The following is a 13,846-nucleotide window of genomic DNA, read 5'->3' on the forward strand; positions in this document are numbered from 1 at the left end:
AAATTAAATTTTATCACAGGTTATGTACAGGGAAAAACAGTTGTCATGTCTCCTTGAACTGCTCTTGACTAGCAGTGTTTAAATTTTTCAGATGTTCCTTGTTTTGATTACCTTGATAATTTTGAGTACTAGGCAAGTATTTTGTTGAATGCTGACTGTTGGAATTCATAATTCATCTATTTTTTTTTTCATGTTTAGACTAGGGCTATTTATGGGTTTGGGGAGATAAAGAACCATTATCAACACCTCTCTGTTATATCAAGGATACACACTATCAACATGACTTATCACCATTGGTATTGATCACGTGACCAAGATAGTGCTTGTCAGGATTCTCCACTACAGAGTTACTCTTTTCCCTCCTCTCCATGCTGTACTGTTTGGAAGGAAGTCACTACACACCCTGCACTTAAGGGTGGGAGTTTTTGCTTCCTTGAGGGTGAAGTATCTGCATAAATCCTTTGGAATTCTGGCCAGGCATGGTGATGCACGCCTGTAGTCCCAGCTACTCAGGAGGCTGAGCCTGAAGAATCACTAAGCAGACGTTGCCGTGAGCTGAGATTGTGCCACTGCACTCCAGCCTGTGTGACAGAGTGAGCCTGCTGTCTCAAAAAAAAAAAAAAAAAAAAAAAAAAAAAAAAAAAAAAAAATACTTACTAAGAAAGAAAACCTAGCAGTCCTTTGCCCCATCCCCAGTTAAACTCCATCTGTTTTCATCGCTCAGAGCCCCAGTCATGCTGATCTAAGGATGTTTCCAAAATGCACCACACCCATTTGGACATTACAGTATCTGGTGTTGAGGATTTGCTCCCTCTAGAATGGCTTCCCTTTCCCTGATACTCCTCCCCTTGCCAGGATCAGGCCCCTGCCTTCTCTAATTCTCACCAGACAGGAAAAAAAATCTTAACAATAACGTAGAAGAAGAGAAATGTTTTTCCAAAATAGAGAAATCATTGTGATTATTTTTTCTTTTTGGAATGTTGGATAATATAGTCTGCTTCATTAATCATCAAGCATGCTATGGATTTTCCATTTTTATAGGCTCTGTATCTCAGTTAAGGTAATACTGGTAATTTTTATACTGTATTTGAAGATGAAAAATATAGGCCAAAATCACAGATCTTGCATAGAAACTGGGTAATGAAGACAGCTCTGGAAGTAAACATGGACACACATATATATAAAGTACACACACATATATTTTTTAAAGTTTTGAAGCTTTTGGCCGGGCGCGGTGGCTCAAGCCTGTAATCCCAGCACTTTGGGAGGCCGAGACGGGCGGATCACGAGGTCAGGAGATCGAGATCATCCTGGCTAACACGGTGAAACCCCGTCTCTACTAACAATACAAAAAACTAGCCGGGCGAGGTGGTGGGCGCCTGTAGTCCCAGCTACTTGGGAGGCTGAGGCAGGAGAATGGCGGGAACCCGGGAGGCGGAACTTGCAGTGAGCTGGGATCGGGCCACTGCACTCCAGCCTGGGCCACAGAGCGAAACTCCGTCTCAAAAAAAAAAAAAAAAAAAAGTTTTGAAGCTTTTAAAGCCCTTCCATTCTCCCAGAGTGGACAACCTCTCCCCTCTCTTAGAGTGGGTGGGGACAGCAGTTGCATGGGCAGCTTTCCTTGTGAGCCACGAGTCCCTCTGGACACACTGCTGTCTAGCCACGCCCCCATTCCCTTTCATCTTTCTAATTGACCAATGGGCTTGGAGCCTTAAGGCCACGCCCCTATTTGGCATTCTACTGCAACCCTGGTTACGCCTCCTCTGGCTCAGTCACACAGCTGCCTGGTAGGTGACTGGAGGTGTTGATCAGTGCTCGCTGGGATTTTGCTGATGTGGCCCCAACCCCGCCTCCCTCCCCACTCTGCAATGGCAGAAGAAACTCGACAGAGCATATTGGCTGAGGCCAAGAAAAAGGTAAAAACGTACCAGGTCATGGCTTCCCAACCCAGCCACAGATCCCCTCTGACAACAAGACCACTGCCAGAGTCCATACCACTCCTGAGGCACACCGGACTGGGCCTACTAACCCTGGTGCCTCTGGGCTACCCCCATCAAAGTTTTGTCAGTCAGCCTCACCCCTTCAGCAAGCAGCCCAGTCCCTGCCCTTGCCAAGCACCCCAGGGTGACTTTGGGTGGGTGACTCCTGGGGCTTCCTGCTGCATTACTGGGCCCTCATCTCCTGTTTCCCCAAGCTTGACTTCCCTGGGCTCTTTGGGCTTGCACCTCTAGGGACCTTGGTCCCCCAGCCCCAGGCCCTGCCCTCCTGAGTCATGCCCGGGTGACTTTGGGCTGGTGACTCCTGGGGCTCCCTGCTGCAGACTCTGCCCTCCCCTCCTGCTGCCTCAAGGTCGACCTCCCTGAGCTCTTTGCACTGGCGTCTCCAAGGACCTGGGTCCCAACCTTGTGTTTCCCTCCCCCATAGTGAAGTGGTGACTAGGACATTGCACTGATGTGGTCCCTCCCCCTCACCAGGAGGAGTGGAATGTAGTGATGTCACAGTCTGCCTAGGAACTGTCATTACTGGAAGACTGGCCTTTGATCTTATGACCCAGTCCCCTAAGCGTTCTCACCCCATTTCTGGTTCCTCTGGTCACAGCACAAATTTGCAGCTGGAAGGGGAATGGAGACTGTGGGACCTAGGAGCAAGAGGTTTCAGACTGCCTCGCTCCCTTAACATCGACATTGACGGGGGAAAAGCCTACACTTCCCCCGTGAGCGCAAAACATTGACAGTATCTCTGGGTGACAATGAGAGAATTGGTTTGGTTTGGTTTTCTCCCAGGTTTCTACTTTCCAGAGAGAGATTTTAACATTTTGTTCTGAGTTCTCCACCTCATATTCTAATTCTCCATGGTTCTGGGCCAGACTGCCCTTCAGTCAGTGTTCTCTGAAGTGAGATTTGCTCATCTTCTGTGGAATAGATCTTGGGAAACTGAACTTGACAGCTTGAATCTTCCTCATATTATCTCAACCTGGTGTACCTTGAGTGCCACGGGACAAATATGGGATATCTTTCTGAAGCATCAGTTTCCCTTGATTCTCTTGAGATCAGGAGAAAAAACATTAATGTACTTAGGGATGACAGTCACAGGTTTCCAAGAGTATATCAGACGTCTCTCTGAAATGAGGCTTGGGTTGTCCTCTTTCTGATAAATTCCCAGATTTCACAGAAAGGCTGCCTTCTGCCATGAGGACACATTGATATAAAAGTTTAAGAGTTACTGGTGCACTTCTTCACACTAACAGACATGTGAGAATGTATGACTCTAAACCACACGGCACAGAGTTCCTGCCTACTTAATGTTTACTTTTCTACCTCTGCCTCTGGTTTTGGTCCCAGGCAGCTGCTGATTCTTCTCAAAACCCCAGAGCTTGGAGTCAGAAGACTGATTTCAAAGTTCCAGTATCACCTTTTCCTTTCCTTTTTTTTTCCTAGCCATGATATCAATCCCTCTCAGTCACTAAATGATGGTGACAACACCTTGTACAGTGGTTGGTGTCATTAAATCAGATGGTGTATAAGAGTATTTTATAAAAACTGTAAAGGAGGATGTGGCTGTAGGGGCTGATAGTTCTCATGAGGATTACTGCTCTTCTTTCCCACAGTTAAAAGAATATTGGCAGAGAAACAGCCCTGGTGGTCCAGCAGGAGTGAAGAAGAACAGGAAAACAAATGGCAGTGTCCCTGAGACAGCCACTTCTGGTGGTTGCCACTCACCTGGGGATGTGAGTCTTGGCTGACCAGGCTCCTGGGGACAGGGGGCCCAAGGGGCAGTAGAGGGTAATTGTTAAGATTGTGAATGGCCTGTTGGGTACTGGTTAAGAATTCTGGGTTTGAATCCTGCCTCTCCATCTGCCAGGGATATAATTTAGGGTGAGTTGCTTGAGCTCTTTGGGCCTCTCTTTGCACATCTGTATAATAGAGGTGGTATTATTGTTTGACTTCCATTTGTGAGGTTTAAATGAGATTTGTTATTGTTTTATGTTAATCCCTAGTACATGGCCTGCTGTAAATACCCAGGACACCAGGATGTGGTCATTGCTGTTTGATTTTCCTCATCCCCGGTCTCAAGGGGAAGCCGGGACAATGAGAACAGCCACTTGCCATCAGGAGTCACAGAAAGGGCCCCAGGGTGGGATGGTGGGGAGATAAAAACCATGAGAGAAGTTGGCATAAAGGAGTTATGGGACAAAGGATCTAAGATAGGTAGAAAAGAAAATGTTGCCAGTTGATGGGGAAGAACAGAAGTCAGAGGGCTTAGACACTGAGGGACAGAACATCCCCATGTGCACTCTCATCTCTTGTAGTCAGCAACAGGTATCGACGGAGAGGGCCCTACATCATCCGCACCCCTCAAGGATCTGGAGGTAAGAGGCTCTGGGCGGAGGTGCAGTGACCCTGCAGGCCAGCTCTCCACCCTCCTCCTACAGCGGGGACTGGGTGCCCCCTGCCAGCTGAGATAGCCCACACACACCCCAGCCTTAATGATTGTTCTCCCTACCTCTCCCCCAACTCCTCCTCCACCTCCTCTTCTCTACATGCACCTCAGAGCCTGTGCCAAGAACTACCTGCAGCCCTGGACTCGAGGTCCGTAAAAATCAATCAACTGAATAACATCATCAAATCTTTGGTAAGAGTCCAGTGGGGTCCCCTGATTCCAGGCTGCCAATCCCGGGCTCCAGTTTCCCCTTGGGGCCCTGAAGAAAGGGACTGGGAGTCCCTGGTACCAAGTGCAAATAGGGAGCTGGGGCACCCTGACCTCACTTGGAGGGACCCCAGAGCACACAGTGTGGCTCTTCTTTTGCTGCCCTCTTTGCCGACTCTCTCCTCTCCACACACCCCTGCTCTAATCCTTGCTACACACGCCCTGGGGTTGTTGCCTCTCAGGGGAGTGTGAGCCTGACTGGTTGTCAGGGGCCCCGTATTTCTGCCATGACTCAGTCCCTAATTTGCTCTTTGATTCTGGACAAGTCGCCTCTGCTTTCTGGACTCGTGTTTCCAGAGGAGGTAGTATCAAAGGTGTCTGTTAGCTCTGAGAGTCCGAGATTTAAAGGCCCCCTAGAATGGAAACCTCAGGGCCAAGGGCTCCTGTCTGTCTTTTTCCGTTAGCCTATATCTGCTGTGAAGAACCGTTCCTGGCCCGTTCGTGCGCAGTAAATGTTTATTGAATGAACGCACTTTTCTAAATCACAACCTGGCAGAAGGGGGGCCTTTCTCAAACTCCATCTCTAGAGGTTTATGTTCCTGTCCTCTCAAGAGATTCCACATTCAGACTTTGAGTTCTGTGGCTCTGGGCAAAAACCAACAGAGACCCAAATCCTCTGTCCTTGGGAGCTTGAGGAGAGTTGACCAGTTCGTGTTCCCATTGGGTCTGAGAACTTTGCCTTTAAAATCCATTCCTGGCCCCTGCCTACTGCTTCCTGGCCTGGGGAATAGAGTTGAGGGGGCCACCCTCCGTCATCTTAATTTGACTCTCCCCACAGGAACAACAGAAGAAACAAGTGGAACATCAGCTGGAAGAAGTAATGTGATTTCTTTGTTTCCTTGCGACATGACTGCTGGGTTTGGGGGGCACTCAGACGTAGAGGCCCCAGTCTCGCCCACTCCCAGCCTGGGGAAGAAGGCTCACCCCTTAGATTGCACCCCATCCCAACAGGGTCCCTGATAACCTGGTCTCATGGGTGGGCCTGTCCTGGGGCAGTGGTGCCATTCTGGGGCATGTCTCTTGCTGTGCCATCTCTGCCTCCCCCTGGTAAGAGCTCTGTCTTCCTCTTTCTGTAGGAAAAGAAGGCAAACAACAAGAAACAGAAAACTGAAAGGGAGCTAGAGGTGAGTGGAGGGTGTGAAGTTTTCTCTTGTCCTCCGGAGAATGTTTCTTTTCTTCTCTTCCAGCACTTGCTTGGCTTTTCTCCCAAAGGTTCAAATCCAGAGATTGAATAGACAGATAGAGAAACTAAATACGGACATGTATCACACGGAACGTTCTCTCAGATACTTTGAAGGTGGGAATCTGGGCACCCTGTCATCCTTCAACCTGGCACTTTGAAAGGTCTTTAGGGAGAGTCCTTTGGGCCCCATCTCAACTCTCTCATTACAGAAGAGTCCAAGGATCTGTCTGGCCACCTGCAACATACAGTGCTGTGTATAGGAGAGTTAGAGCAGGCTCTCTCTGCTGTCCCCGCCACACAGGAGGAGAAGGAGATCAGTGTGAGTTCAACCATCTGCCCTGTCCCCTGGGAGCCCAGCTTCGCAGATGGAGGAGTGAGCCTAAAGTTCCCTTCTGCAGGATGGAGTGTCCTGCCCAGAAGGCAGCATGGCCATTTCTTGCTGCTTTTGTGTCTGGTTGTTAGAGGCAGCCTGGGGAGGAGTCAGCTGCTGTGGGTGAGTTGGGGGGTGCAGTGGGGAGCGAGCACTGGATGCAGAGCTTGGAGGCCAAGTGCCTGCCCTGCCCTTACCTGGCTGTGGTCTTGGCCAAGTCCTAGGTGGGGTATTGGGTACTTGTACTGTGAAGGTACAGAAGAGTGAGTACCTTTAGTATGTTACCATTTCTGTAGAGAGGAAACTGTGTGTGTGTGTGTGTGTGTTTACATACTATGATAATATACATAAAACATGTCTGCAAGGTTCATAATAAACTCAGGAGAGAGCAACAGGGTGGCTGGGAGATACTTCCCTTCTTTACCTTCTGAGTTTTGGACTATTCGAATGTATCATCCTTTCAGAAAGTAAACAAAAGATTAATTGTCCCCTTCCTATCTGTGCCCCCATCCCCAGCAAGAAAAATGGACTTAGAGAATCAGATAGACCTGGGTGTTCAAATCCCAGCTCTGCCTAAGTGATCTTAGGCAAGCATTTAACCTCAAATACTCCATGTTTTTTCATCTACACAATAGAGGTAATCATAGTAACTGTCTCCTGTGGTGGTTGTGAGGATTAAATGGGATTGCTAGCATGGTACCTGGTGAAGCACTCCATAAAGGTTCAGACAGTGGTAATAATAACAATAATAATGATAGCAATATTATCTGATCTCTCTGGGCCTCTGTTAGCCAGCTGTAAATTCGATCTCTTTCCCTGTCCCTTCCAACTTGACTGAGTTCTTTTAAAAACCAGACCACAGACTTGGAAATGCCTTGATCTTTACTGACCGAGCTGTATATTGAGCCTAGCCCTAGCCCTTTTAAGGGGCACTGTGTGGTATGGCCTGAGCTCACCAGATGGAAACTTCTCACTCTTCACCATCCAGTTCTCAAGCCGCAGTCAAGCACTTATTGAGTGGCAGTTAGAGCAGTCCATACAGGAGAAGGCACGGCTGAAAAAACGGCTGACACGGGTGAGGTTTTGCAGAGGGAGAGATGTGGAAGGAAAATGATCCCAGTGGCCAGGAGCAGGGGAGGACCAGTGACAGCCCTTCCTAACTTCTGTGCCCATTCTTGCAGATGAGGGAGTCGCTTAAACAAGCCCAGCTAGAGAGAGATGAATATGCTCAACGTCTAAAAGGAGAGAGGGCCCGGTGGCAGCAGAGGGTGAGAAAAATGTGGCAGGAGGTGAGGTCTGACCATTCAGCTCTCCCACCTTAGATCGGTCACTGGATCTTTCTAAGTGTCTGTAACATGGGAATAGTACAGCCAGAGGTGGTCATGGGTCTGGGCTTTGTGGAGGTGGGGGCAGAGAGGGAGATGGCAGCCTGTCCAGCCACCAGCCCCTCTCTCCAGGGCCCTTTTCCCCTGTGCTTTGGGCAGGTTTGCACCTTGAAGAAAGAGAAGAAGGATGATGTGCATTGGGTGGAGGAGCTGAAGAGGAGCTTGTCCAAACTCAAAAACCAGATGGGTAAGATGGGGCTGGCGTGACCTGGGAGCAGGCCTGGCATCAGAGGGCTGTGGGGGGGCTTAGAATGCCCCAGGGAGGTGGGTGGATGGAAGGGCTTTGAGGCAGAGGGAAAGAGGTCTGTGCTGGGAGATGGCAAATCTTGTCATCTCTGTGAGCCTGAGTGTCCCCATCAGCAAAGGGGGCCCATTGTCAGTCACCCACAGTGCTCTCCATCTGAAAGTGGTTTGGAAGATTGGCTACCATCCAGGTGCGAGGAATCATTAGCAGTGAGGCCAAGTTTGGGGAGCCTGAGAGGAGCTGTGCACCAAGAGGAGGGGTTTTTTTGTTGTTGTTTTTTGTTTTGTTTTGTTTTTGTTTTTGAGAATCCAGAGGCCCTTATTGTCTGCTTCCTTTCTCAGCTGAACCCCTGCCCCCGGACCCCCCAGCAGTGCCCCCTGAGGAGGAGCTGCAGCACCTGAGGAAGGAACTAGAGAGAGTGTCAGCAGAGCTCCAGGCCCAGGTGGAAAACCATCAGCACGTAAGTCTCCTGAACCAGGCACAAAAGGAGAGGCTTCGGGAGCAGGAGGAGAAGCTTCAGGAGCAGGAGGAGAAGCTTCGTGAGCAGGAGGAGAGGCTTCAGCAGCTGGCCGAGCCACAGAGCGGCATCAAGGAGCTGGTGCGTTGCCCCACCTGGGGAGCCTGCCCTCCTCCCTAGTCCTCCAGGCCTTTGTTTCCCAACTTGTAAAATGGGGCAGTGTAGCCCTCACATGAAATATTACTTCTAAAGGCACCTGTGAGCCAGAGCCCTGCTCTGGTAGCTGTGGGAGAGAGGGGATGATTTTTCTAACCTGCCTCCACCCTTTCTGGTGCCATGGGAGGCAGACACCAAGTTCTGGGGTCTCCAGCTGCAGTGGGTGGCTGCTGATTGCTTCTCTCTGTCCGGAACAATGAGAACAAGAGCGCACTGCAGGTGGAGCAGCAAGCACAGGAGCTACTGGAGAAGCTGGACGAGGTGAAGGAGACAGTAACCTCTGCCCCATCCAAGAAGGGCTGGGAGGCGGGCACCAGCCTCTGGGGAGGGGTGTGCCAGGCCAGAGGCAGCTGCAGCCTGGGGGCAGGTGACCCCAGCACCCTCCAGGGCAGTCTTGTGACTGCTTCTTCCTTCCTGCCTTCTGACTTTTAGAGGTCGGTACCCCTGGGCTACTCTCAGGTCTGGAAATCGTCATCCCAGCTAGAGGCATGGAGCCCCCAGTCATAGGGGAAGAGACAGTGGTATAAGAAGCTCCTTATGCCAGGCACGGTGGCTCACACCTATAATCCCAGCACTTTGGGAGGTTGAGGCAGGAGAATCACTTGGGGTCGGGAGTTTGAGATCAGCCTGGTCAACATGGTAACATCCCTACTAAAATTAGGAAAACAAACAAACAAACAAAACGAGCACGGTGGCGCCTGTATCCCACCTACTCAGGAGGCTGAGGCCCGAGAATCTCTTGAGCCCAGGAGGTGGAGGTTGCAGTGAGCTGAGATTGCACCGCTGCACTCTAGCCTGGGCCACAGAGTGACACTCTGTCTCAAAACAAAACAAAAAGGTTCCTTAGGTTACAACTGGATTCCAGCCTTGGTTTCACTGGTCACCATTCAAGTACTTTGCATCTCTAAGTTTCTGTTTCTTTAACTTTATTTTTTTTTTTTTTTTTTTTTTTTTTTTTTTTTTTTTTTTTTTTTTTTTTGAGGCGGAGTCTCGCTCTGTCGCCCGGACTGGAGTGCAGTGGCCAGATCTCAGCTCACTGCAAGCTCCGCCTCCCGGGTTTCCGCCATTCTCCTGCCTCAGCCTCCCGAGTAGCTGGGACTACAGGCGCCCGCCACCTCGCCCGGCTAGTTTTTGTATTTTTAGTAGAGACGGGGTTTCACCGTGTTAGCCAGGATGGTCTCGATCTCCTGACCTCGTGATCCGCCCGTCTCGGCCTCCCAAAGTGCTGGGATTACAGGCTTGAGCCACCGCGCCCGGCCTGTTTCTTTAACTTTAAAAGGAAGTTAGCATTTTCCTTACAGAGCTCCTGAGGATTAAATGAGATAATACAGGGAAAGCACTAGGCCTGTAGCACACTTAGCAGATGGCGGCTGGCTCCCACTGCTTTTCCAGCAGTCTGTGGCCTACAGTTTAAATGGTGAGAAGAGGGTATGAGATTTGAGCCTGGGGAAGGAGGCATGGTGTTCTAGGAAAGGGAGGCAGTCGCTTAGGCCTGGAGTAAGGGGCGAGGGTCCTGGGCAGGTGACAGAGCCCCACAGTGCCCTCGCGACCCTATTAATGGGCCCAGAATCTGGAAGCCAGCCACAAGGTGCCCTCATGCCCAGGGTCTTCCTGTAGGTGGAGCTGAAGAGCCAAGAGGCTCAGAGTCTGCAGCAGCAGCCAGACCATTACCTGGGTCACTTGCAGCAGTCCGTGGCCACCTATCAGCAGCAGGTGGCCGCCTCTCAGCAGCTGACCTCTGAGAAGGAGGCGCTGCATAGGCAGTTACTGCAGCAGACCCAGCTAATGAACCAGCTGCAGCAGCAGGAATTTTGGGGCAAACCGGTGGCCGAGATGGCCTGCCAAAAGTTGCAGGAGACCTAGGGGAGGGAGCTGCTGAAGACGGAGCTGTGAGGGGGACGACCTGGCAAACTCCATGCCTTCTCACTCTTTCCTGGCCCCTTAGGAACACCTGGAAACTGCCAGCCAGCAGAGCCAGCAGCTGAATGCCCCGTTGAACCACATGGCTCTCCCTGGGGAAGGTACGGGAGACCACTCAGAGGAAGAGGAGAGAGCCCCAGGAGGAAGGGGGGACTGTGAGCAGCATAGGATTGAGGAGTTGGAAGAGACCTTTAGAACAGTTGGTCATTATGCCGACTGGGTGCCTGCACTAAGTTCGGCATCAATATGGTGACCTCCTGGGAGCGGGGGGCCACCAAGTTGCCTAAGGATGGCTGAACTGGCCCAGGTCAGAAACGGAGCAGGTCAGAACTCCTGCACTGACCGGTAGTGGGACTGTGCCTGGGCGGTATAGCAAGATCTTGGTTCTTAAAAGAAAAAATAAAGAACAGCAGCTCATTCCTCTCTGGGAAGGGTTGGCTCAGGGTTACATAGTGAGGGTGGGGGCAGAGTTGGGCCCACAGTACCTGCCTTGTTGGGTTGTCTGAGGAGCCCTCTGGCCACCCCCCACAGGAGATGGAGGAGGACATCTGGACAGTGAGGAGGAGGACCTGGAGAGCTGGGAGGCCATGGTGAGCCTGACTCCCCCTGCACCTATTTTGCCACCTTCCTCTCTGGTCCCTCAAAAACCCCTTTATGCTCTTACTTTCCCTGCCTTCTGATTTCTCTGCACCCTCACCCCTTCCGAGAGCCAGTGGTCAGACACCATTTCCCCTGTAAGCAACAGGTGCACTCTCTGAGGCCCCAAGGGAAGGGGCTGCGCTCCACCTCTCTGCCCCATTTGCTCTGTGTATGCCCCTATACGAATGCGCACGTCTTGCCCTCAGGTGGCATTTTTCAACTCCACTGGAGCCAGTGCCCAGGAGGAGCAGGCACGGTTATGAGAGCGGGTGAAAGAGCAGAGGGTGTGCTGCCAGCACCTGGCTCACTGGGTGGCCTCGGCCCAGAAGGAGCCAGAGGCAGCGATCCCAGCCCCAGGGACTGGGGGTGAGTCTGTGAGTGGGGAGACCCACCAGGCCCTGAGGAAATCATAGGGAAGCTGGCCCATGCCAGGACTCACCTCCAGCTTCGCCATGACTTGAAAATGCTACCTGAGGGCAGGTTGCTGCCATTATTTTGGCTCCAGAGTGGCATTATGGACCACCGGGAGAAGACGGCGGTCCTGAGTGAGCTGGTGAAGAAACAGGAACTTCGATTCATCCATTACTGGAGGGAGAGATGCCATCAGTGAGTGGGAGGCCAGGACACGGCAGGGGGAGCTGCAGGGCCTTCGGAGGGGCCCCAGCGTCTGAGCCCTGTCCTTCCGCAGGAATGTTCGTCACCTCATAATAGAGGCGGGGGCAGTGCCGAAGATGCAGCAATGGGAGGAGGACATCATCAGGCTGGTCCAGCACAGGGAGGAGATGAAGGTAGGGTGTGCGACATCTCTGTGGGGGTGGGGGTGGGCGTGAGGGTGGGCGCCGGCAGCAGGGTGACACCTGAGCACGCCTCTCTCCAGGTGAAGCTGCTGGCGCTGCAGGAGATGCGGCTGTGGCTTGTGCTGCCCACAACAACAAGCACAGCAAATTCCTGGCCGCTGCCCAGAACCCTGCTCATGAGCCCAGTCCAGGAGCCCCAGCCCCCCAGGAGCTTGGGGCTGCCGACCAGCATGGTGGTGAGTAGAGCCCTCATGCAGGGCGGGCAGGCAGGAGCAAGGGGCGCTCCCACTGTGCTCAGATCCCCACCTCCCTCTCTCCAAAGATCTTTGTGAGGTGAGCCTCACCGACAGCGCCAAGCCTGCGCAAGGAGAGTCCAAGGAGGGTTCTCCCAACGACAACCCTACTGCACAGCCCATCGTGCAGGACCACCAGGAGCACCCAGGCTTGGGCAGCAACCGCTCTGTGCCATTCTTTTGCTGGGCTTGGCTGCGGAGAAGGAGGAGATAAACATCACAATCATCAAAGAGCTGGTCAAGAAATTTTTGAAAAAGAAACAAAGTTATGGAGTTAATCTCCTACACAATCCATTTACTTCATTTGAATGTTAGAGCCACTCATGATTATTTGTGCTTCTAATTTATAGTTTATTTGTAAAAATTCAAAAGAGAGTGGGTCTCTGTGGCCTTCACTGAGGTTCACTCTGGCATCCTTTAGCATTTTTCTTTTTTATTTTCATAATTGTAGGCCATTAGCATGCATATCGAGTTTGCCCTTACGTGGTGGGAGTTCAAACACCCAAAGACCCACTGTTTGCACAAAACTGTTCTTACCGTTTGGAATAGGCTGTCATGCTTTTTTAATGTTATCGTAGCATGCATATTCATGACAGAATTCAGATAAAATTTGCTTATGTTTTACTATTATTTGATCCAATCTTAATCACAGTGAGCTCTTCATTAGCTCAATATGTGGTTTGCCCCTAAGTGTGCACTGTTGATTACTTTGTAATATATGCCACCGTGAGTACTGATATTTAGAGTTGTTTAAAGGCCGAGAACTGGAAACAGCCTTTCCCCCATTTTCTGTGTACTGGTGATGGCAGTAATAACGTTTTGGGGGAGCTTTTTAAATCTCGCAGAAGAGGACAGTGGCCTGCTCCGGCAGGTGTGTGCGGGACAGAGTGTGTTTCATTGGTTCCGGTGCCAGGAATGAGCGCTGTACTATGGTAGTTCCCTTAAGATTTGTGTGCGCTCTGGGCTCATGAAGATATTGCATCACGAGATGCAGCAGTTGTACTCTTTTTCCATGACCTAAAAAGGGATTATTTCTGAGGAATGAAAGGCTCCCATCATTGACTGTGGATGTGGAAAACCTTTCCTAGCTTAGAGCATTGGTATCTGGAATATATTTTAAAGTTAGAGTTCATGTTACCTGTTTTAATCACATGACTATAGCACCCAGTACACAAAAGGGCGCTGGCTGGCATTCTTCTTAATGTATTTAGTACGCATCATAAGAAATCCTTTAAGAGTTTAATGTCGGCCGGGCGCGGTGGCTCAAGCCTGTAATCCCAGCACTTTGGGAGGCCGAGACGGGCGGATCACGAGGTCAGGAGATCGAGACCATCCTGGCTAACACGGTGAAACCCCGTCTCTACTAAAAATACAAAAAAAACTAGCCGGGCGAAGTGGCGGGCGCCTGTAGTCCCAGCTACTCGGGAGGCTGAGGCAGGAGAATGGCGTAAACTCGGAAGGCGGAGCTTGCAGTGAGCTGAGATCTGGCCACTGCACTCCAGTCCGGGCGACAGAGCGAGACTCCGCCTCAAAAAAAAAAAAAAAAAAAAAAAAAAAAAAAAAAAAAGAGTTTAATGTCTCTGGAACAGGCATAGAGGCTCTAGTCAAGAATGATTTAGAGTGAAGGAAAGCTGT

General features: G+C 50.8%; 1 protein-coding gene across 1 annotated transcript; it reads left to right on the forward strand.

The window, feature by feature from the left end:
• The first annotated feature begins 1,868 nt into the window (after nucleotides 1-1,868).
• LOC104666889 (golgin subfamily A member 8S-like) lies at nucleotides 1,869-12,425 on the forward strand. The gene is given in 20 exon segments (XM_030930487.1): nucleotides 1,869-1,916; nucleotides 3,608-3,727; nucleotides 4,310-4,369; nucleotides 4,552-4,632; nucleotides 5,486-5,524; nucleotides 5,784-5,831; nucleotides 5,920-6,004; nucleotides 6,100-6,209; nucleotides 7,249-7,335; nucleotides 7,442-7,549; nucleotides 7,745-7,832; nucleotides 8,231-8,486; nucleotides 8,754-8,823; nucleotides 10,508-10,583; nucleotides 11,014-11,072; nucleotides 11,627-11,727; nucleotides 11,810-11,832; nucleotides 11,835-11,909; nucleotides 11,999-12,154; nucleotides 12,241-12,425. Coding segments are annotated over 20 exon segments (1,875 nt in total).
• Nucleotides 12,426-13,846: the final 1,421 nt, after the last annotated feature.

The sequence above is a fragment of the Rhinopithecus roxellana genome, chromosome 5 (genome assembly GCF_007565055.1).
Source record: "Rhinopithecus roxellana isolate Shanxi Qingling chromosome 5, ASM756505v1, whole genome shotgun sequence".
NCBI classification, from domain to species: Eukaryota; Metazoa; Chordata; class Mammalia; order Primates; family Cercopithecidae; genus Rhinopithecus; species Rhinopithecus roxellana.